General features: G+C 35.3%; 1 protein-coding gene across 4 annotated transcripts; it reads left to right on the forward strand.

The window, feature by feature from the left end:
• The first annotated feature begins 3,988 nt into the window (after nucleotides 1–3,988).
• LOC125645991 (uncharacterized) lies at nucleotides 3,989–23,645 on the forward strand. Of its 4 annotated transcripts, none has more exons than XM_048872074.2 (13): nucleotides 4,012–6,248; nucleotides 12,096–12,187; nucleotides 12,643–12,768; nucleotides 13,253–13,323; nucleotides 14,052–14,153; nucleotides 14,238–14,310; nucleotides 14,425–14,521; nucleotides 14,800–14,965; nucleotides 15,886–16,040; nucleotides 17,115–17,132; nucleotides 18,334–18,461; nucleotides 18,882–18,998; nucleotides 19,404–23,645. In XM_048872074.2, the coding sequence occupies exons 1-13, from the start codon at nucleotides 6,188–6,190 to the stop codon at nucleotides 19,992–19,994; spliced, it is 1,797 nt and encodes a 598-aa protein (XP_048728031.1). In that variant the 5' UTR covers nucleotides 4,012–6,187; the 3' UTR covers nucleotides 19,995–23,645. The 4 variants fall into 4 exon arrangements, with proteins under 4 accessions (XP_055997501.1, XP_048728031.1, XP_048728033.1 ...); XM_048872075.2 differs by having other exon boundaries at nucleotides 4,014–4,227; XM_056141526.1 differs by lacking the exon at nucleotides 17,115–17,132 and having other exon boundaries at nucleotides 3,989–4,227.
• Nucleotides 23,646–25,599: the final 1,954 nt, after the last annotated feature.

Below are 25,599 nucleotides of genomic sequence, written 5' to 3' on the forward strand. Positions count from 1 at the left end.
TTTCCGGCATTGTTCATCAAAGGTTAAGGAAAGAGCATACCCAATACGCAACACCAATCCAAAATAACAAAAAGAAACAGATAGAACAAGTACAACGTAATGCGGCAAGATTTGTAAAGAACAAGCCATGCAATCCAGAAAAGCCGGAGAGCGTAACATCATTGATACAAGAAATGAAGTGGAACACCCTAGAACAGAGACATATATGGACCGATGCAACACTCATGTATAAAGTAGTCAACCAACTGATAGCTATTCCAACGATATACTTATCATCATTAGCAACAGTACGAGGAATTACGAGGAACAGTCACTACGTGAAGTTTGTGCCACCCCACTGCCGAATCAATACTTACAAACATTCATTCTTTCCGCGAACAATACAATACTGGAACACTCTACCACAATCAGTTGTGATTTCACCATCGTTGGAGGTGTTCAAATTATCCATCCAAACCCTCCAGCCATGGCCCCGGCATTCACCGTACTAGACAGTTACAGTGACCTGTACAGTGTATATATTTTTGTTGTTCATTAACTATTTAATTGTTGTTTTCTATTTTGGACACTGCCATTCCTTTATATGCATGAGCCTAGATTCCTCATTAGTAAATGTCCATTTGGATTTTAATGAGTAAACACGTTGAACTTGAACTTCATCGTTATGATTGCGGACCTGGAGTTCCCGAAAGTTGGACTTAAAGTTCTTATTTTCGGGCAACAGGCGTTTTTAAAAGTATAACAACTTTGTTTTCTTTATCAAGTAGTGTCTTTAAGACATTGAGAAAATGTGGAAAAAAAATATTAAGATTCAGGTGGAAATTTTAATTTAATTCAAAACCCGTTAGTTAGCCCCCCCCCCCCTTTTCCCTTTATACCTCTTCTTCAGGAAAAAGGTTCCGAGGCCTGTGACTCCTGTTCATGTTAGAGTTCGTCTTCGTCGCATGCGTGGGGCGAGTGATGTAGTGTCGATCTTTCCAGAATGTGTCCACCTTAAATTACTCTAGAAATCGTTTATGCCCTTCGCACCAACCATCCGGGCACCCAATCTGGTAGGCAGTTCCTGCTTCAGCGAGTGACCCCTAGTTCTTGTCGAGTGTGACATAGGTAGCAACTTGTCCTGGTTGATGTTGTCTTTGCCAGTCAGGATCATATCCCCACCCTGTCTCCGGTGGTGTAATGACGACGGTTTCAGGTTCCCAACTCTCTGTTTATAGGGTAGATCTCTTATGTCTGTGCATAGTTTGGTGGCCCTTCTCTGTACTTCTCAAAGTTTATGTCGCCTACAAACTAGTGTAGTCGAGGAGCATTCCCATATACTTGAATGTGGGTCGAACCAGGGTAATATATATAGGCGTTTGATGATGTTCCTGTCCCTGAAGACAAATGTTCGCTTAATTGATAAGGCGTAGGGTTCTGTTGCCTTTGGTCACTGCGTCACTCACATGTTGATGGAATGGTAACTTGTCAATATGCAGGCCTAGATATTTCTCTGTGTCTGTTTCTTTGAGCACTCTGTTCTCTCCATCGTTGTTCCTCTTATGAATGACGAGGGGTTGTTATTATCAATATGCAGGCCTAGATCTTTCTCTGTGTCTGTTTCTTTGAGCACTCTGTTCTCTCCATCGTTGTTCCTCTTATGAATGACGAGGGGTTGTTATTATCAATATGCAGGCCTAGATATTTCTCTGTGTCTGTTTCTTTGAGCACTCTGTACTCTCCATCGTTGTTCCTCTTATGAATGACGAGGGGTTGTTATTATCAATATGCAGGCCTAGATCTTTCTCTGTGTCTGTTTCTTTGAGCACTCTGTTCTCTCCATCGTTGTTCCTCTTATGAATGACGAGGGGTTGTTATTATCAATATGCAGGCCTAGATATTTCTCCGTGTCTGTTTCTTTGAGCACTCTGTACTCTCCATCGTTGTTCCTCTTATGAATGACGAGGGTTGTTCTGTCCAAGATGCATAACGCTGCACTTGCTCGTGTTGAACTTCAGCAGCCACTCGTCTGACCAGTCCGACAGTTTGTTGATGTCTGCCTGCAGCTTTATCCTGTCTCCCTCAGTAGATTTATGCCCTTCCGTAGACCTTTGTATCATCAGCGCGTGACACTGCTTACAACGTCTGTTAATTTAAGTCGTTGGTGAAGATCATGAAGAAGACAGGACCTAACACACTACCCTGGGGAATGCCGCTCGTGACGCTGGACCAGTTTGATGTATGTTCATTTAGCAAGACCCTCTGTGATATGTTCATTAAGAAGCTCCTGATCTAACTTCCTACGTTGCCTTTTTATATACATGTAGTAGCTATTAAGTTTGCTGGAGAGACGTTGGTGAGGCACAGTATCGAACGCCTTCTTCAAGTCCAAGTATATTGTGTCAGGGGCTCTCCACTGTCCAAAGCTTCAGTCCACTCATCTAGACACACTAGGAGCTGTGTCATGCATGACCGGCGAGGCACAAATCCATGCTGTTCGTCACAGAACAAGTTCACTGCCTTCCTGATGATGGACTGTAGGATTTTAAAGAATACTGGGCTGTCAGACTGACTGATCGATAGTTACCCATGTGCTTCTATCTCCCTTCTTGTAGATGGCCATTAGGGGTGATTCCACTGTGTTTGGAGCTCACTGCACTCAACCAAACTAATCAGAATTAGACCCCTTGATCCGCTCACGTATATTGCTACTTGTGATGCGATATACGTGAGCGGATCAAAGGATCTACTTCTAATTAGATTGGCACTCAACTGACTTGATATAGATTACCGGTATCCTCAACGGTTTTGTAATAGAATGTGCGACCCTTCAATCCAGTTCAACACCACCCCCCTCCCCCCCCCCCCCCACCCACCCAATGTCAAATACTTGCCGACTCCCCTGATCCCATTTTGTGACTTTTATAATTAGTGTGTTTAATTTGAGGTCCCTATCTAGCATAAAGACCAATGACATAACTATATGTGATAAGATTTTTCAAAGGGGTTTTGCTTCTTCATCTGTATCTGTATGGGTACGTCGAAGCTACCATTTCTGGCTTTTCCACGACGGTGAGAGAGCTAGTGTAATTGTTATTGACACAGGCTGTCGAGGGCGGTCTTGAATGCCTCGACAGTTTTAATAGCGCACACTATATGGTCTTCAAGCTGGTTCCATTTGATTATGGCGTCCACAAAGAATGAAGATTTGTGTTGGCTGTACCGTGAAGGCGTCAGTCCAAATATTCAGCCGAGCCGAATCTCAACCGAGATTAGTCTGGAGTGGTTGTAATTCCAGCTCCTTGGCCATTTTGTTTATGTATCCCTCTTCTCTAGATGTGTAGTCTCTTTTTATGAACCAGATGGCTTTGCGTTGGACTCTTTCCAGTTTATCAATGTCTTGTTTCTGAGAAGGGTCCCAAATGGTGGATGCGTATTCTAGACTTGATCGAACCATGGAGATATATATGTTTTTCTACAGTTTTTCGTGCGTGCTTGTGTTCGTGTGTGCATGTTTTTTTTTATCTGTTTTTTTTTTAAATTCTTTTTTTCTTTCTTTCTTTTTTGTTTTTTGTTTTTGCTTGTCTGGCCCACAGCTAGGCACCTGAAGTATGGATATTACCCCCCCCCCCCCCTCATTTTTAAAATTATCTATATAGTGGCAATAATTTCTCTGAATTGCGTGAATTCCCTGTCTATCTCACCCCTCATTCGATTTATGTAATCGTTTCACGCTTTTTGTAAGCTTTAGAAATTGGCCTTCTACCGGTATAATAAAATGATAAAAATCAACATTTCTTGCGCCCCCCCCCCCCCCAATTTTCTGGATCCGCCCGTGCACAGGTGTCCTTAATTTGGAACACGTGCAGGTATCCTTAAACTCTTCCGAAAGAACATCATTTACTTTATCAAGAGAAGTGCTGTTGTTAGTACCGCCCCACTCCCAACACATCGCTTAGTTCCACCCCTTTACTGATAGCCTTGTTTGGTTCCCAATAAAGAATGAATAGATATTATTACGACTTACAATAGGAGATGGGGACCAGATTAATAAGAACTTTGATCTGAATACATGACGTTTTCAATCACGTGGTAACACATAACATGGCTGGTGGCAATACGTATGTTTCTCAAGTAAACAATTGTTGCAACTAACGCCTTTGGCTGCTACTTGCGAAGCTGTGTTTGCAGACACAATGAAGGAACCATCAGAAATAATTCCCGAGGAGACGGACGAAGACCTACAAGGTAAGTAGCGACCAAAACGAGGCGTGTGTCCAGGGGTACTCTAGGAAGTCTGTGAAAGAATGGGTGTATGCCAAAAATCATGAGTCATTGGCGACCATGAGGTTTCTGACACAAAGCATCATCGCTAAATTTATAAATTTTACTCTTAATTAGTAGTACTATTGCTTTTGAATAATTTGCAAATAAAATTGCATTGTATATCGGATGCTATTTTGGAACGTTGATTGATGACTGCAGACTTGGCTTAAGTCGTGTTGTGTATTGAATTGTTCGTAGGTATTGCGTAAGCATATGCAAGGAGGAAAATAGGACATCCTCAGTCATTTGTTAATTAGGATTCTGACTAAGCAGATGTGCTAAGGTTACAGAAAATGTGACCTAGATGCACCATATAATGATTTATTGATTATTCAAAGAACCTAAACCCACTTCTATAAAGGATCTTTGGGATTGTCAATTTTATTTCTATATGATCAAATATTCGAAAAATATCAATGGCCTGGACATGCCTTATGATCTCGATTGAAAGCTCTCTACAAACACTTCGAAGTTTGCACACTTATAGAATTTGCTAAAAATATGGAGAGGAAGAGACATGTTATTTATTATGCAGAAATCACTAACTTACTAGCAATCTAACCTTGGAATTTAGAGGTACACAGTGAATTAGGGTCATGTACATTAGCTTGAAACTTTGTATATACTGTATTTTATAATTGTTTGGAACATTATGAGTTTGCAAAGGATTTGTTGTGTAGATAATTGGTATTACTGCAGCTCTGCAATATGAAATTTAAGATAGTAATTGATTAATACTTTAACTATCAATTTCAAAGTAGAACCAGTCAAAATGCTTTCTAGACGTTCCGTCCCATAACCAATCCGTCCCTTAGTCGATTCGTCCCATTACCGATCCGTCCCTAGACTATCCGTCCCCTAGTTATTACGTCCCCTAGTCGATCCGGCCCAGAAAAAAATAATTGCTATTTTTCCAAGTGCTATTAGAGTACTGAATTGGTTTGATTCATCTGCGTATTTCATCTTCATGATGTGTGTGCCGCTGATGTCTTCTGTCATCAGGTAGTCATCCTTTAATATGCTCTATGGTATTTATGGCTTGATTGCAGACTAATTAACCTTGATCACTCGTAATGTATATTAATCTTCTTGAGACTATCATAACAAATGTCTCTTCTTTTAAAAGCAAGAAAAACATACTTTGCCAAAGCATTTAACAGTTAAGGTGATTTGTTCCTCCATATTGAAATAATTAGCTTTCAGTATTTCCCAAACAGAATAGATGTTTTGATATTTGACAGCTTTTTCTAAGATCATTATACACATCACAATATTCGATAATTTAAAAGTGGGCTTCATTTTCAATACAAAGAATATCTTTTGTTTTTAGACAAAATTTACTTACTCTGTCATTTCTTGGAATATTTCTATACCTGCTACATTCTATTTCCAAATCATGAGCAATTCTTTGAACTTCTGAAGTTTAAAAAAAACAACTAATAATAGTGTAAGCTTGTAATTAATGATCAAAGGTTGCACAACAATGCAGTTATATTAACTGTTTTCACTAAGGTGTTTTCACAGTGATCAGTGGACACAAATTTACATTGATTGCTATACATAGTTGAATAACGATGTTTTTACAATAATTAATGAGCACACATTTTCATAACCATTCCACTTCAAACAAAAATTATAAATCCTAGTTAAGGGTTGTTTAAACAATTTTATTTACACATCTAACTTTGGCAGTTATCTAATTTTGATAACTATAACTGCAATATATATGCAAAAAAACTTCCTTTTTCTTAAGTAATAATCATTTATTATATCTTTGATAAAAAAAAATCTGAGGGGCCAGATCGACTAAGCAAAATGGGCCAAATCGACCATGGGACGGGCCGTCTAGGGACGGATCGACTAGGGACGGACTGATTGTGGGATGGAACGACCTGCTACCATCAAAATTAAGGAAGGAATCAAAAGATCATCTAAACTAAGTGGTGTGTGTTTGTTTTGGTTCTGATGTCCTGCAAAAGATATGTCTGGAAAATAGTTGTATTAAAGATAGTAGTGTGTGCATTTTTGGTATTTCTTCATGACATGAACATATCAAAACAAAATAGCATAAATTTTCATTGAAGTTTTTGGGAGGTCAACTGTGATATGTAACCCTTAGATGCTGTTCAAAGCTGAGACATCACATCAATCAGATAAAAACGTAGGATCAGGATGTAACAAGAATTTATTAGTATGTTACAAAGGAATCATTATTGTTGCAATATTAGCAAGTCCATGGCATCATGATATAGTTAGGTTTCATTGTGAAACATGTGTCTACATTCTTTTCAAATTTTGTCAACATTCAAAACTTGAGCAGACTTCATCCCAACTGGCCAACCTAAAGCACAGTGAGACACAAATAAATGATAATGACAGAAATCCTTAATAAAAAAATCCTAACTCAGAATTATTACATAGGTTTACCTTAGCATAGGCCTAATTAAAAAAACCCCACCAAATCACTCATGATGTATGGTAGGGTAAGGCCAAAAAAAATATAATATGTTTGTGTCCTGTTATGCGACCTACCTGGTCTCAAAGCTGTCAACCGGCCCAGTCTAATCAAAATTAGCCCCTACATTTTATTAGCCTCTACGTTTTATTATTTGTTATGCTTATTTAGCCTCTACGTTTTATTATTTGTTATGCCGTAGGCGTAGGCATAACAAAATAATAAAACGTAGGGGCTAATTTTAATTAGACTGCTGTCAACCTCAATTTTTTCTAACCAAATTTTGATCCAGGTTAGCTTAATATATCTTAAAACTAAATGGCAGCTCTTAGTGGCATGGGAGTTAGTCCGGTTGCTGTGTTTAATATTCAAAGAATGCAGTCATCTGAGAACTCAGTGATTACATTATTTAGTAACTGGAATACTTTCTTAGATAGCATGAAGCTGGACCTTTGTTTTTAAGATCATATCTGAAAAACTCATAATTCTCACTTCTAAATGTTGAGCGTTTGGAGAAGGAGCAATCACTACCTATATATATGTCTATGTTTGACGCAGTGATACTATGAGCGGGGCTCGAATTCAAGACTTCTCAGTTATAAAGTGAACACTCTACCACTGCAAGGATAAAACACCAGTGGTGCAGGGTCAGATTTCGTAACTTGTAGGTCTGACACTGTGACCTATTTTTTATGCTTGATCAACTCTTGTTTTTTAGTTTAGGTCTGTTTCTTGGAAGTTGCTCAAACCAACCCCACTAAATAAAATTTACAAAAAACCCAAAAAACAACCTACTACCTACCTGGATTTTAACAATTTTTAAAATCTTCACTAGGCTTTGAGGTGGGATGTTATACGATCAGATATACTGTGCAGGTCAGGGGGTTTCTCAGTAGATTTTATCCCATGACCACCCCCCACTTCATAGCCCAGTAAAGTTTTTAAACTGGTTATTTATTTCTTAAATAATATCCGTGATGTTGACCAAGAACCTGCATTCTGAATTTTCCTTAAAAGTGTTGAATTTTATATTATGTAAGCAAGGAAGCAGCACTCTCACCCTGTTACAGGCATGTCAATTCCACACTCAATTAAATATTGGTCGATCAAAGACAGTTCCCTAGAAAAGCCAAATATTGCATGTGTCGGAGCAAGCGAGTATTGAGAGAGAAGGAGATGGGATCCTGTAAGTTGAATGCTTAAAAGTAAATGATTAATGTTGTTTCTTCTTAACTGGGAGTTCTTTGCCATGCTGCCATCATCAGTGTGTTGTAAATGTAATGAATGAATCTACGTAAGAGCTGCATGACTCTATTGTTCAATAAATGATATATACTGGGGAGCTGTAATTTCTAGTGAATGATGATTGGACCACACATGGCAGGGTATGACATCGACTTACTTTTTTTTGTATGAAGACATGAAAAATTTTACATCATTAATTGCAGAATCTTGGTGTGATACTGTGTTATGCAAAATAGTAATAACATGTTAATCAAAAATAGTAATAACATGTTAATCAGAAATAATAATAACATGTTAATCAGAAATAATAATAACATGTTAATCAAAAATAATAATAACATGTTAATCAGAAATAATAATAACATGTTAATCAAAAATAGTAATAACATGTTAATCAAAAATAATAATAACATGTTAATCAAAAATAGTAATAACATGTTAATCAAAAATAATAATAACATGTTAATCAGAAATAATAATAACATGTTAATCAGAAATAATAATAACATGTTAATAAAAAATAGTAATAACATGTTAATCAAAAATAATAATAACATGTTAATCAGAAATAATAATAACATGTTAATCAAAAATAGTAATAACATGTTAATCAAAAATAATAATAACATGTTAATCAGAAATAATAATAACATGTTAATTAGAAATAATAATAACATGTTAATCAGAAATAATAATAACATGTTAATTAGAAATAATAATAACATGTTAATCAGAAATAATAATAACATGTTAATCAGAAATAATAATAACATGTTAATCAAAAATAATAATAACATGTTAATCAAAAATAATAATAACATGTTAATCAAAAATAATAACATGTTAATCAGAAATAATAATAACATGTTAATCAGAAATAATAATAACATGTTAATCAGAAATAATAATAACATGTTAATCAAAAATAGTAATAACATGTTAATCAGAAATAATAATAACATGTTAATCAAAAATAGTAATAACATGTTAATCAAAAATAATAATAACATGTTAATCAGAAATAGTAATAACATGTTAATCAGAAATAATAATAACATGTTAATCAGAAATAGTAATAACATGTTAATCAGAAATAATAATAACATGTTAATCAGAAATAATAATAACATGTTAATCAAAAATAGTAATAACATGTTAATCAAAAATAATAATAACATGTTAATCAAAAATAGTAATAACATGTTAATCAAAAATAATAATAACATGTTAATCAAAAATAGTAATAACATGTTAATCAAAAATAATAATAACATGTTAATCAGAAATAGTAATAACATGTTAATCAGAAATAATAATAACATGTTAATCAGAAATAGTAATAACATGTTCAGGGTTCCAAATTACCACTCGCCCACTCGCCCACTCGCATTGGCGACTAAACTTTGCTTGTGGGCAACCAAAATTTTCGTTCTCGTCGCCCACTTGGCGACCGTAATTGTCTGATCAACATTTTTCTTTCCGACCGATCCGAGTCCTATTATAATTGAAGTTCAATTTCCGGTTGAGGTTTTGCCACTTGGCGAGACATGCATGATTCCTGTGGTATCAAACCTTCCAAAATGTATTTAAACCAGAAGTTGAACAACACAAGGGTTACTTCAAACGAAAAGAAAGCGTCTGCTTTTAACCAAAGTGGAAAGAAGGGGAGAATAAGGCTCGATGACGGCAAAAAGGGGATGACATGCTGTGTGTACAAAACATGACACAAAAGGTCCAGTCGTTGTGACAGCTTGCCCAAGTTATAAACTTGACAGCATCGTAAAGCTGAGAAATTTTGAAAATAACATAGAAAGCCTAAAGAAATGTGTGTTAAAGTCAGACGCCGTGAAGATCATAAAGTTGCTAGGTTGACGAAATGAGAGAGGTATTTGAAAGAATTACGGAGAAGGAAACAGAATTTAAATATTGATATTTTAATTTTTTAAATAAATTGCAGTGTGACCTGATGTTTCTTTTTTCTTGTAAAAAAACCCCCCCATGTTATTCAATTTCATGATATGTGTGGGCTACTAAAATTTCATGTGGGCTAACAGAATTTCTTATTCAGGGGCCCACTTGGCCCCTAAGGTATTCAGTCGAAGTTGGAACCCTGATGTTAATCAAAAACAAATTTCATGTGTGATAAGTCACGTGTTCTCTGATTTTCAAGTGACAACACATATTTCTAATGCAGCATCTCTTGAACAGTATAAAGATATTTGATAAATAACTAGTAATTTAAGTAAACATCTTTTATGATCTACTAAATTCAGAAGTCACCTATGCTATGAAATATTGCAGGGACTTGCAAATCAAATTTTATTTAAATAAAAGAAGAGTTGTTTATGTGATAGTAGAAGTGGTCAACATTTTATTCAGCTTTCATCTTTGAATTAGAAAGAAGGGTAGTGACCTCCGGTGTCGGTTTGAACTTTGATTTAAGTATTTTCTCAGGAATTTTATGCCGGGGTAAGTGTACGTTGAATCTTAGTATTGATAAACGATTTGGAAAGAATTGAAAAACATCTCAAACTCAATGATAACTGATTTGAATGATGTGCTATTGCCTGTCAGATTGACATACAAACCCATTAATAAAGTTGTATCCTGTTTACTGAGTCCAGGAATTCTATTTAAGGAATAAAAGATTAGTTTCAATTGATTGAAACGTGATAATTTGTATAACCGGTGCAAACCATGCAGACTGCAGGGTTCAAAATTCCCAACATAAAGCTCGCAAAATGCGAGTCGGGAGTTTCTAAATTTTGAGTTAAAATTTAGGTAACTCACAAAAATTTGCAAGTTTATATTGTACTGTAACTGAACTCGGTAAAAATTCATCCCCATCCTGGTTTTAGTTTCTACCTTCATTAGTCACTATAATTTCCTGTTGTTGTGAGCATGGCAAATGTCAAAGTTACGAAGGACTTTAGATGATTGAAAGCGTACGTGAGATGAAGGGAAATAAGACAGTGCCAGTGATGATGATTATGTTCCTTCTGAGGAAATCGAATTCCACCCATTATCCATGCAGTGATTAAATGGGAGGAGTTTGAATATCAATGCACATAATGCTTTTTAGGGCCCTGCCATTTGGCTGATGCCCTATATACAGGGGTGTGATTTTTCCTCTTTTTCAGAGGAAATCCTCTGATTAGCTCAATTTTCGAAAAAAGTGACAGAAAATGACATTTTTCTAGGTAGGGTGAGGTGTTTTACTCACTTTTTGACCAGTTTTCCTCTGATTTCTGAGGAATTCAGTCACAGCCCTGCCTATAAAAATCACTGTCTGTCCGTTCATTCGTCAGCACTTTCCGTGGCATGCAATAACTTCATAAACTTCATAGATATGAATACTTGGATTGGGCAGAGGAAAACCCCTTTTGATGTTTTCAGATTTATCGGTTAACAGAGTTATTGGATTTCAAATATTCTAACCTTACTATCAAAGTTCACTCCAAAATTCTGTGTACTTCTTTTAAAGATATGCAAGAAATCAATGCAGAAAAATAATGTTTGTGAATTGCAACAAGCAATTACATGTACACAGAATGTGAATCATTAAATATCATTTATAAGTTGAATTTTTTACCACAATTTGTAAATTGAAGTCTATAAATTGGAATCCAAGCAATATAATTGCCTATTGTTATGTCAATTAATATTTACCTCATTGTTTCTCACCTTGACTGACAAGCGGCAATTCATTCAACTTCACCACAAAATTTTTAGGGTTGGGCTTAAAATCTTGGCCATTAAGGTACTTACTTCACGGTTTTATTTGATCTGCCGTATTATAAGTATTAAAAATGTCACGTGTCATACCTATTTTTGCTAAAGTATTGACATTCTTGTGTGAAATTTTACAAAATTCAAATCAACCCACAGTAAGCTACCATGAAATACATTAAATGCAATCTTAAACCAAGGTTTTTGATGTACAGGTCTTGGTATAATTTTCCTACATGTTCTTAATCAGTATCAAGTGTGACATGAAATGCACTGGAGGAGGAAGCCCCCCCCCCCCCCCCCCCACACACACACACACACCATCCCCACACATCTCTGTATTATCTTTGTTTTATTCCAGCCACAAAGAAAGTGAAGCCCCCAAATAAGAAGCAGTTTGACGAGGAGGTGGAGGCGATTAGTTGTAGGATCCGCTACCTAGAGAACGAACTGGTATGTTCCCATCAATTTCATGTTCATTTATTTCTAGTGAATTTGGCTGTGTATTCAGTTTCATACCTTTAGCAGAAAGAAACTTATATGAGAAGAGCACTAAATGAAAATTGTACCAAGTATAGTTATACAGTAGTATTCTTCATCACATGTTGAAAATGTTTGAATATCTGCTATAGATTCCTTATAGTGATAGAATATGTAGGTAATTTAATTATATCTGTCTTTAACAAAAGGATTGATTATAATGAAATTGAGAGTCTGCTGCATGACGACAAATGTAATACAGCAGCAGTATGTATGTATTAATTACTTGTGTGAGACCTGTATTAATTACTTGTGTGTGACCTGTATTAATTACTTGTGTGAGACCTGTATTAATTACTTGTGTGTGACCTGTATTAATTACTTGTGTGTGACCTGTATTAATTACTTGTGTGTGACCTGCTTTACAGAAAAGACTGCAGTCAAGTCAGAAAGGGGATGTTGCAAGCAAAAGGGCAGAGAAAATAGAAATCATTAACACCTTAAAAAGGATTGATCCAGAAATCCGAGCTCTCACTGCTGATGTCACAAAGAGGGTAAATGTTGTCTTGTGTGTATACTCTTCTTCATGTTTGTGAAACACTGGCACCAATTAGGATAAAATCTTTTGTAGTAAATTTGATCTTAACAAAAGGGTTTGATTTTTTAGCAGGCATTTTATTTGACCTTGACCTTTCAGCTTAAGATGTATAGTGTATGAAGTCTGATTTGAAAAGTTTAAGTGTTATGACCACAGTTGGAAGTATTGAATCGGCAGACAGATATTTTACTGACTTTTTTTATATTGAGGGATACTGTAAAACGAAACATGCATATTTTAGTGCGAACACATGCACCAAAACATAGAATGGTTTGACACTTGGGGGTAAAAGAAACTGTCATGAATTTTGAAAATTCCAAGGCACACCTGATAGAATGTATATTGAGCCAAGTTTTTCGTTTTACAGTATGAGGTGTCTGTCTTGTGTCTGTAAAATGTTTGCCAGGGTGAAATTTTTAGACTTTTTTTTTTGTTCACAGAGAGCTTCATTAGATAGACTGCAGGCCAACTTGGTTTATAAAAATGAGAAAAAGATTGATGATGCTGTGGGGTAAGTTATATGCATATGGCTCCCTTGGTTAAAATTGGACAAACTGAAGGAAAATTTTGTACATGTACTAAATTTAGCAAAATCAAATTTTAGAAGATTTGTTGGTGAAACAAGAGTGCTATCAGCTCTGAATAAATACACATTAAGGAGGTACTCTACATCGTCATAATGGCTGACTTCCTTTTAAAACATGGATGAAAATATGAGTATCAGCAATATTTGTCTATTCATTTAAAAAATTCTTGCCTACCAGAGTAGCTCAGTAGGTTAGCACTTCGACTGCTGAATTGTAGATCACGTGTTCGAATCCAGCAGGGGTTTTAAATTTTTCTCAGATTGCTTTCAACTAAAACTGCGTTTTTTGACTAAATAAAGTAAATTTGAAAGTTTTCAATTTCAAAATATTGTTGTACATATCGTCCACTTTTCATCCATATCAAATTTATCTGGTGTAGCATACCTCCTTAATATAGAAATTCACAGTTGTTAAGTTCTTATAAATGTAAAGGAAGAACAGAGATTAATTCATTTAGAATACATTGTAAATCTAAATGTGTTCAAAAGGAATTTTATTTTCACATAATTTCATGAGGTTAGTTTTATGCGAAAAAGTGGTTCTTGTGAAGAATTTTTCATGTATAATGATGCACGATTAGAATTTTTGTGAAAATTATGCAAAACTCTAGATTTCTGAAATTTAAATTTATCTGTAGTTGTTTGATTTGCAGGAAACTGGAATATCAGTTGAAGAGGACAAATTTTAAGCTCTCGGAGGAGAAAAAAATTGTAGCAGAAATAGACAAGCTCCAACGCTCTAAGAAAGTTCTGGTGTATGTACTTTAAATTGGAGAAGATCTATGAATTGATTACAAGATTTGATGGAAGAGAGTAATAAACCAATTTTTGTTTTACAGACAGTACATGGTTCAGAAGAAAGAAATGGATGATGTACGAGAAAGACAAAGGCAGTTAAGAGAGGAGCGAGATGTAGGTTACACTCCAGATTACCCGACTCAAAACGTGCAGAAAACTCTGACTTATATTCGTGTTCTTTACACTATGTATTAGGTCATTTTGCTTAATGTTTAATTTCCATTTCAGAGTCTGCAGAAAGATGTGAATCGGATCCGAGGGGAGGAGGACAGAATGAGAAGAAGTAACCACGACAGGAGGATTAATCTGGACCAGGTCAAGAAAGGTAAAGTGTTATTAATCTGGCCCAGGTCAAGAAAGGTAAAGTGTGATTAATCTGGCCCAGGTCAAGAAAGGTAAAGTGTGATTAATCTGGCCCAGGTCAAGAAAGGTAAAGTGTGATTAATCTAGACCAGATCAAGAAAGGTAAAGTGTGATCTCCATGAGGATATCACCAACATAAAGATATCAATAAATAAAGAATAAAAGAAATAGCATATTGCTTTTACTATAGAGTGGAAGCAAAATTTGTGTTTTTATACTTGTTACTTATACACATTATAGAATTGGATGAACTGTATGAGACAAAGAGGAGAATGGTCCAGGATTATAAAACATCAGAGAAGGAGTACCAGGAAGTTAAACAGGAGGAGATTAAAGTCAAGAGACAGGAGAGCTTCGTCAAAAAACAGGAGAGAAGAAACACGATGGAGTCATTCCAGCAAGACTTGTAAGTGCTAACTCTGCAGATGCAGATTATCCTCCTCATGGTCATCTGACTCATTGATGTGAGGCTTACTTGTCTGGCAAGCCAATGGTTCCGATCCACTAATTTCTTCTTCACTTTTTGAAGATTTAGTGGGAGTTTTATAATTTACCACACATGATGATAGCCCCTGGCTAGCAAAGATGAGGTTATACTTAACCAATTCTGCAAGTGACAACAAAATTTGTCTTTTGTGGACTCTAAAAGTCCATATGACCTGGATCTTTTTTAGATTGGGAAATGTAATGATTTCAGCAGTCAGTGTGTTTTGTGGATTTCATAGCAATCAGTTTAGTCAGGGAGCTTAATGTTTATTATCATTATCTCTAATACTTAATGACTTATTGACGTGTATTTAAGGATAAAATGTTTATTATTTTTGTCTATTATGTTGATGATATGCAATACGTGCAGACAAATCGAATAATACATGTTTAACATGTATATTCATTTTAGATTTAGATGTGACATTTTTAACGTGCCATTGTACTATACCATTTTTTAGAGTTTTCCATTCTTGTCAGTCATCAAGTTAAAAAATCAGCCATAGAATAACCATACTTCAGCATAATTGGTCGGGTTAGCGATGAGGTGACTCAATGTTATTGTTTAGTGTGGCATTGTGATGTCATTGCAAAATACAGTACAACACGATTGCAGTGATCACAGTTATTATTCATTCCTGCTTACATTGAAGTGATGTTCGTTCCCTCTAGTTTTAAAATGTATTATTATGTTTATAGCGAATCAGAATTATCTCTGTCCTCAACACTTTTCTATGAGTGTGTTTTACTGTGTTGTCAAATGATTCGCAACATATTTTTTCATGTTCTGCATAGCAAAATCATATGAGAATGTGAATATTTTAATATGGAATATTTCAGGGAGGTTTATGGAACAGCCCGAGTGCCATTTGAAGATGAGATGAATCTCTGCAACACCCTGATTAATTATCTTAAGAAGTTCAACACCTCTTGTGATGAGACAAATGAGGAAACTGAGCCTGTGGCAAGGGCATCGGGGTGGTCCCTTATTAAAGGTACAGCATATAATGATCAAGTTTCAGAGTTATAACAAAAGTGCTCATAAATATCAGATATTATTTGTCAGTACATATATCGACATATTTCCCCTATGGATTTATACACAGTACCCAGGCTTTTACTGAGCCTTGTAGAAGCTTGACAACTACTTTTAACTGAGTTGTGATGTCACATCTACATCAAATTATAATGTATGTAAACCCATTGTCTGCTACTGAAAACATGAATGAATGTGCACTTTTAGAATTAGAAATGGGTACACACAGAAATTGTAAAACCTGTGATAACAAAAGTTACTGATGGAATATGGAGAAATATGCATACCCTTAGCTGAACTCCATCTTCACAAGTCAAGGTTATTGATTTGTTACCTCACACTAACCCTTGACATCAGTCGCTATATAAAAGTTGGGCTCATTAGACCATTACGCAATTCACTAGAAATAAAAAACATCCAATGAAATGACTGCAGCTTGTTAAGGTGTACATGGATACAAATAACGTGAACTCATACTGCTGTATTGATAAACATGCGCAGGTGCCACTAATTACATTTATTGATAGTAGATCAAGTTTGGAAACCTTTTTGCTTAAGACAATATTGCTTAAAGGATTGAAATAGCCATAACTGTAGGTATCAATACACATGTTTTTATTTGAATCTCTTGCTTTGTGTTGTTATAAATAGAACTGCATTTTCATTGGTTCCCACTCTTTTGTGGAAACAATCAGAAGGAGTTGTGAAGATGGCAGAACTCATGCAAGCATATTTACTGATATTCAGTCAGTAACATTGATGAGTGGAAACGTATATTGAGATACATGACTGCACACATTATGACCATGTTGTATCCAGATTTACATGTATATTTACATATTGTGTGTTCGTCTGCGGAAACAGTTAAAATTGATGTCTGCTCACCTCACATGGAAACAGTTAAAATTGATACCCAAATGTTGTTCAGTGCATGTGTAAAACATAGATGAGATCTCAATATCCGAATCACTCGTGATTTGTGGAATTTAAAATTTTTTTTGCTTTACCGAGCTTGTTTGTCTCTTTTATTAAGGAAATGGGGATCCCTCAGGTAACTGGTTTACTGAACGCCTAACGTAGACATATAGTGGATGATCATGTTATGTCACATATAATTTGTATTGACTGCTGATACCAGACAGATATATGATTTTGTTCAGTTGTTATTCTGTATTATTAATCTCACAATTTTTACCTGCTCTATACCAGGCTCATATGATTTTTGCTTGCTGATCAAAATTTGTGTGATTGTTGCATTTTCCTTCATTTTCCCACATTTTAGATACAATTGTGAAATTGATATTGAATTAGATAAAGCGATCCATGATTGTTACTTCAAAATTTTCTGTTGAGCTACTCGAAAATTTTTCCTCCAATTTCAGACCCAAAGTACATATATACCATATAGATCTATATGGTGTATATTAAATGCGTATTATATCAGCAAAATGTGGTACTTGAAAATTTTGTTGTTGAGCTGCTTGAACTAAAACTACAGACAAGACCATTGAGATTTGTGAGCAATGTTACATTTATTTTGTAGCCTTTGGTTGCTTGTTCCTTACATGTATACTCCCCTAATGAATGTCATGTACTTGTGCACTGTGTCACGCAATATTTCATCATCACAGCACTGGCAATAGCCAAGTGTCATGCATATTGTAATCACAACAGCAACAGAGATTTTGTACCCTTAATGAAATCAATTTCATTTCTTTTTCAAAGAAATTATTTTTGATTGCAAAATCTTGACTTGTGTCCTTTCTAAGAGGACAGACGGGATTCTGGGTAAACTTTTTAAGAGGACAGATGGGATTCTGGGTAAACTTTTTAAGAGGACAGACGGGATTCTGGGTAAACTTTCTGACATCTGAATCACCGTGTACATGTACACAAGTTCTAATGATTATGTTAGTGTATTTTATGGATATGTTGTTTAACAGTATTAGCTGCTTGTGTTTATATGTTTTAATGAATAGAGAACAAGGCATGCATGAAAACAATAGCAATTAATTTTGTCAGGTTATATGTTGGTTGAAGGTCCAGAAGGTCATTTGTACATGAAGTTGTACCAGTCATTGTATTGTAAATTGAAAAGCCATATAATGTTAGCATACTATGAAATTACTACAACTAGAATTGTGACAGTATTTGAATGTGTTTGTAAAATAAATATTTGTTGTTAAGTATATTAAAAGGGGACATTTCTCTTGACAGTAGATTTTTGATTGCTTGAGATTTTTTTTTTCCAGCTGCCATATCGAATGAATTAGAGGATGGAAAATATGTCCTTTTAAAGAAGGATGATGGTGAAGAATTTCCAGATCGTCGTCTGAAGCGAAGCAAAAGACCAAGCAAGAAAGGCAGACGTCAGTCGGTGGTAAGTACATTATATATGTTTATCAGTAAAATGGCAGACGTCGGTCAGTGATAATACATGTATATGTATATTAGTAAAATGGCAGATGTCGGTCAGTGATAATACATGTATATGTATATTTCTAAAATGGCAGACGTCGGTCAGTGATAATACATGTATATGTATATTAGTAAAATGGCAGATATCGGTCAGTGGTAATATATAAGTAAAATGGCAGACGCCAGTCTCAGTAAAATGTTAGAAAATGGCAGATGTAGGTGCCCTGTATGAACAAAATGGCAGACGGTCAGTTGTAGAGGTCTTATCTCAGTGAAATGGCAGACAGTTAGTTGTAGGGGTCTTACCTCAGTAAAATGTTGTGCCTTGCCTCAATCTTCCCTATATACATACATGTATATGAATAATTTCTTTCCCTTTCAGTTGAAGTCGCTAACACATACCCCACAAATTTTCTCCCAGTTTGCCTCGCTGAATCTGAATGCGCCATCAAATATATCAGAAATTCCAGCATCTTTAGAGCAACTGCATGCTAGAAAGGCAAGTAAAGAAAGTATTCTTCGCAAACAAACTAAAAATTCTCTGATGACAGGTGTTCCCCGCCATATCAGTGTACACATTTCCTATCTAGACGATATCTTATATATTTCCTATCCAGACAATGTACTTGTTCTTGTAGTTTGTTTACAATTTACAACAACTGTATGTGGTTTAATTCATAATTACCATAAAAAATTTGAAAAATTATAGTATTGATAAATCAACACTGACAGTGTTTTGCTGTTTAGTCCATGATGTGCTATTGCACTGAATTTATATTTGCACTATTAAATTTTAATATACTGTACTAAAATAGCACACAGTTGATCTGGTTATAGTTTTTCAGAGTATGTATTAACATGTATATGTTATATTTATTCTACACGTGTTATTTGGGTATTGTAGAAGTATTATGAGGATGGTGCTCAGATCAAGCTGAGGGTGTGCACTCCGTCTGTAGAGGAGAACAGCGATGGGGGAATTTCTACCAGTGATGGCATCTCAGCAACAGAGAGCGCGATGTGTGAGATGTCTCGTCAGGCCAGTCACACGGAGAGCATGGAAAATGCAGGTGGGGCGGATCAGTGTTTAGACGAATTGGTGAGAATGTCGGAAACTCTAAGTGAAAAATCAGAATACACAACCGAGCGCAGCAGTTCAGATTCCACAGTGAGGTCATCAGACTCCGACCACTCGGGTCACTCAGTGAGAGAGGTGTCCCGAGAGTTCGAAGATTCTGCTAGTGTAGGTACAGCAAGTGTGCCTGTGGATGCCGATTCCTTGATGGTCGCACAAAGGAGCATTGACTCTCTAGCCGACGACTGCTTTCAGTCTAATACGTCTGCTGACTCTGTAGCTAAGCAGGTGATGGAACATATATGTGACAGTAACCTAGTCCCACCAGTGGCCATGGAGGGTGGTGATCAGGACTTGGTGGAGGGTGCCACTTGTAGTAATGTGGTGCTGGGAGCAGAGGGGATGATTTCTGCATCTTGATGTTGGCCTCCTTTGGAGATGACAGCAGGCTGTCATTTTCCACTGATCAGGTGTTGGTTGTCAGCTGGATTTCTGACATTGATAACACATTGTGTCAGTTGAGTTTATTAAATTTGGACTACCTTGAACTTTTATATCATGTAAAAAAAAAAAGAAGAATCCCTTACTCCACTTAATTTTTTCGAAAACATATCACAATTTAGAGTAAAGTATCCATGACGAATGAAAAGGAACACAATTACTTAATGGATTTGTTATGTAGTGTAATTATATGCCAGCACCAGAGCTTGCAATGACTGGAAATAAATGACATAGATTTAATTGTGTGCTATTTTTAAAAAAATGTATATTTGTATTAGTAAGTGTGAAATACATGTACAAATTTTTATGGTAAACGTGATTTATGCCTAACTATTTGTTACGATTTTTTTAGCATGAGAAATTAATTTTTTATTTTGGAGAGGAAAGTATGAAATTTTAAAATTGTATGATACATGTATATTGTGAATTACATGGCATTTATATTTATATCAAGTGAAATATGCATATTCTGTGAATGAATTTGTAGATTTGCTGTAGAAAATGATGTGTTTTTAAAATGTTACTTGTTTGTGCACAACGTCAGTATAACTGAGTTTCTTTATCAGATGAAGTTACATTGTCTAGCAGTCGTGCACCATTACAGATAATATCCTATTCAGAAGGAAGTTTTTTGGGCATGTGTAATTGACCTACTTGGGTATGAATGGGATGAATGCATCTCTTGTTTTCAGTCATTTGTGAATAAGATTCTGTATGGGTGTAGGAATGGATTATTATGGTGACTGAGTATTGTTGTATCGTGCTGTAGAATTTAGACTCGTTGAATAGTGCTACCCATTATACTGAACACCAATTCTAATGAAGAAGGTGTGGGTTTTGTTTGATATGATGTTTTTATTTATTGCTGTAGACAGAGTTTATGGATTTAAATGTGTTATTTATTTTATGTCTAGGATACCCAGAGATTTTGGTTTTTCTTTTTGTGTTATTTCTGTTTACCATATTTCCCATCATATGAACCTGGTGTGGCATGTTATGTAAATCAGTATGTCTACTTTTAATGTATCCTGGAGTGGTAAGCTCATAACATGCAAGAAAAATGTCATCCTTGGCCTTTTCTCATCAAAATGTCATGCATTATTTTCATCTGCTCCTATCTGGTTGGTTGGGGGGGGGGGGGGGGAGCATATTGTCGTTTTGGCGGAGGATATAATCCAATTGATGTGTCTTGTTATTCGTGGTGTATTCGTTTTGTTGTTTGATTTATTTAAATTTAGAGTTTGTTTTTATGCCCCTGAGATCGAAGATCGGGGGGCATATTGTTTTTGTCCTGTCTGTCATTCTGTTATTCTGTCATTTTGTCTGAAACTTTAACCTTGCTAATAACTTTTGAATTGTAAATGATAGAGCTTTGATATTTCACATGAGTATTCCTTGTGACAAGACCTTTCCTTGAGTACCAATATTTTTGACCATGTGACCTTGACCTTAGAGTATGACCTACTTTTTGAAAACTTTAACCTTGCTAATATCTTTTGAACAGTAAGAGATAGAGCTTGGATATTTCACATGAGTATTCCTTGTGACAAGACCTTTCCATGGGTACCAACATTTTTGACCCCGTGACCTTGATCTTGGAGTTTGACCTACTTTTTGAAAACTTTAACCTTGCTAATAACTTTTGAAGAATAAGTGATAGAGCTTTGATATTTCACATTATTTCTTGTGACAAGACCTTTCCGTGGGTACCAACATTTTTGAGCCCTTGACCTATTTTTTGAAAACTTTTAACTTTGCTAATAACTTTTGAACAATAAGTGATAGAGCTTTGATATTTTACATGAGTATTCCTTGTGACAAGATCTTTTCTTGGGTACCAACATTTTTGACCATGTGACCTTTTACCTTGGAGTTTGACCTACTTTTTGAAAACTTTAACCTTGCTAATAACTTTTGAACAGTAAGTGATAGAGCTTTGATATTTCACATGAGTATTCCTTGTTACAAGACCTCTCCGTTGGTATTAAACCTTTTGACCTTGACATTTAACTTACTTTTAATTTTTTTTTACATTGGTCATAACTTCTAAATGGTAAATATTAGAGCTTTCATATTATACACGAGCATTTCTTTTGACAAGATCTTTCTACTGGTACCAAGATATTTGCCCTTGTGACCTTGGCCATCTTTGGAATTGGCCATTATCAGGGGCCTTTATGTTTCACAAACACATCTTGTTGTTTTACTGCTTTGTAAGACCATGACTGATTTAACTTCAAGTTCATTGGATATTAAGATTGCCATTGTCCGTTTTTTAAAATTTTCTGGTAAGGACAGGTCGAATGATGCAGGTTTATGTGTGGTAGAGTTATGTCGTTTGTTTAAATATGAATTATTTATTTTATCACCTGCAGATGTGTGCGTATGTGTGTTAATTATATTCAATAATGTGATGCATTTAGTACCAAACAGTAATGTAAAGCTGAAAAACCTTCAGGATAAAAATAATGGGAAAGTTTGGTACTTTGTTGTAGAAATAATAAATAAACTACTTCCCTAGCAGCAGGAGATCTATGGTAAATCCTATATTCAATGAATGAAATTGTTTATGATGCTTGAGAGAGAAAATTTCTATTTTATACATGTTAATTTAGTCCCAAGTTTATCAGTGCTCCTGTGTATGCTGTGTTTACATTAATGAAAAATGTTTATTAAACTTCTGCAGATGATTTCTGGGAATGTGTGATGACAAACTTCAGATTTTTCTAATTCAATCAAACCTGTGCATTGTATATCATTCAGATTGAATTATATATGTAAATTTTTATGAAGGTTTATTTATGCAGATTCTTGTGCATATTTAATATTTATTATTGCTTACTTTGTTTTTTACACTTCACAACTTAATATTCATTATTGTAAGGTAGGGTATGATAGTGTGCATGTGTCTGTAAATGTGTTTTGTTAAGGAAAATCAAATTAATAAAAAAAAGTTTGTCACTAGATCCACATATACCCATCATTTCTGAGGGATCCAGGCTGAGTGTAGATTTTCCACTAGCATGAGAGAAAGTGGTCACTTATAAAGAAAAAAAAAAATTATATTCCAGTGATGTCATTTGGGTAATTCATATAGGATGGATATTTCATTAAGGGGCATGAGATGTGTGTTATGTAATTTAATATTGAATGTGTGATAATTGTGAATTATCCTCCATCTAAGGTGAGAATTGATTGATTTCTTTGTGTACAAAAGATTACTGGTATTATCATAGTTGTAAAGTGATATTACCTGTGTATGTGATGGAAATTTCTTGATGTGATCTTTTTGTCTTTTTGCCAGAAATATTTTGAAATTTTTACACTCAAAGTATAGATTGTTCTTTTGTTAGACACTTTTCGAAACATCTTTAACAGAAATTTGAAACTGGCTACTTTTATGTAGTATTTTTTAAGGTGTTAATCTTGGATGGAGCATAAATTTTCAACAGTTTGTTTTATCTAGAAGAGTTGAACATCCTTGTACGTAATGATTTCTTGAAAATTGTTTGTTCTTGAATTAAAGTAATGTATTTCATGAAATTGGAATTCAATAAAACCTGAATCAAATCGTGTATGTATTTTATAAAGGATAGTGAGGACCCAGATGACAATCTCGAATTGTTGGAGATTCCTAATCACATTAGTGGCTGGTGTTGCAGCTACAACATAGAGACTACTAAACTATATTATGCCTCATGGAAGGCTGTAGCTGTAGTGTACATTGTGATGAGGTTATGACTTGAGAACCCCTTCTATGCTAGCCAAGGATGACTAGTAGAGACATGCATCGGATCGTCACCCTTGGCTAGCAAAGCTAGATGTTCAAGCTCAAATTAATTAGAAAGTCTCTGAAAAATGCTTTCAGGGATTTCTCGAATTTGTCCACCAATTTTCCTTTAAATATAACATATTCAGAATAAATTTTGATTTGTATATTCCTTTACAACTTATTGATGTAGATAAGCATTGATATTACTGTTAAATATAAATTGTGTAAGGTATACTTGGTGTTGAAAGCAGTTAAAGTAGGCCACGAGCACAAAGATGAATGACGCCCTAGTTGCAGTTTGATGGACAAATATCGACGATCTGTTTCTGGGTGTCGAGATTTACAAATATTGATGATCTGTTTCTGGGTGTTGAGATTTACCTCGTTCAATCCGTCTGTATGTGCAAATTGTGTTGGGGTCATAACTTTATGATCCCAAGGTCATTTGATTAAGATACTTGGTACATCCTAAGGAGTAGATGACCCCTATTGAATTTTAGGTCACATGAAAAGATGAAGGGTCAAACTGGCCATAGGAATATACTGTCCGTTCAATATCTTGAGAACCCTTTGCTTGGCAGACATGTAACTTGGTATATCATATGGAGTACATGACCCCTATAAAATTTGGGTCCACATGGTCAAGGGTCAAAATGAACATAGTAATATATTGTCTCCTTTATTTTAAGAATCATTGCTTAATTGACACCAAATTTGGTACTTTATAAGTAGATGACCCCTATTGATTTTTAGGTCACATGGTCAATCCTCTCTGGACATAGGAATATATTGTCTGCTCATTGTCTTGAATTGCTTAGGCACTACTATCTATTAAGTGATACTTGTGTAAAACCCTTTTCAATTCTGCACCACGGGGGCATATATGTATTACTAACATTTCTTGTTTTCAGTCATTTTGATGAGAGCATGTTCTGCGTATGATCAATTTCTAAACAAGGCAGGCTACTGACAAATATGTTGATGTTACAGGGGTTTTAACACTCTTATTTAAAATCAGCATTTTCTATGTTCATTATAATGAATATTGCCAGTTTTTTGGATCATATGATGTTTGATGTATTTCATGCCTATTGTTGGGCTGTGCTGATTTTGATTACACATTACTTTGTTTACCTGAACAAAATAAAGGACTCGTGGTGTGTGTGAGACCGGTCAACAGGGGATGCTTACTCCTATTTCATATCCGTCAGACAGAATAGATTATGAATTTAAGTAGTTTAGATTTGTTGTATTAGGTACTTTTAAATACAAACTGCTGTTACCAAACAGTTTCATAGTTATTATTCATCCGTAATCATACCAACATGTAATCAAACATTTCTCTATCTGTATGACCTTGACTATATACTTGTATGGAGAGGGCTTGTATAGGCAATGCCTGTTGTCCAATCCATTTAATGTTTTATACATAATAAAATATTGTTTAAATTAAATCAAATACTTAATAGGATTAGGCAGCAGCCTTTAATGCCTATCACCACACAGAAGACAGCCTATATGAGCCTCCTTCTTTAGATTTGTCTTTTGTGTGTCGTGCGGAAGGCAGGGGTTCAAATCCCGGCAGTGACAGACCCAAGTCGATCGTTAAAACAGGTAGTGATGTTCCATCTCCAAATGCCCGGCATCAGGTGTGAATGTCATGGGTCCTCCGAAATGACCTTAAAAACGGATGCCCCATGTCACAGTAGGTATGGGACACTAAAGAACCCTCACTGCTCAATGGCCATAAAC

The sequence above is a fragment of the Ostrea edulis genome, chromosome 6 (genome assembly GCF_947568905.1).
Source record: "Ostrea edulis chromosome 6, xbOstEdul1.1, whole genome shotgun sequence".
NCBI classification, from domain to species: Eukaryota; Metazoa; Mollusca; class Bivalvia; order Ostreida; family Ostreidae; genus Ostrea; species Ostrea edulis.

Bases quoted from the DNA above. Each gene is read 5' to 3' on its own strand.
- LOC125645991 (XM_048872074.2), top strand. From the start codon at position 6,188: ATGGAACGACCTGCTACCATCAAAATTAAGGAAGGAATCAAAAGATCA. The intron at 14,966-15,885 runs GTAAGTGCTAAC...GGAATATTTCAG, and splicing joins GAGTCATTCCAGCAAGACTT to GGAGGTTTATGGAACAGCCC. The intron at 18,462-18,881 runs GTAAGTACATTA...TTTCCCTTTCAG, and splicing joins AAGGCAGACGTCAGTCGGTG to TTGAAGTCGCTAACACATAC.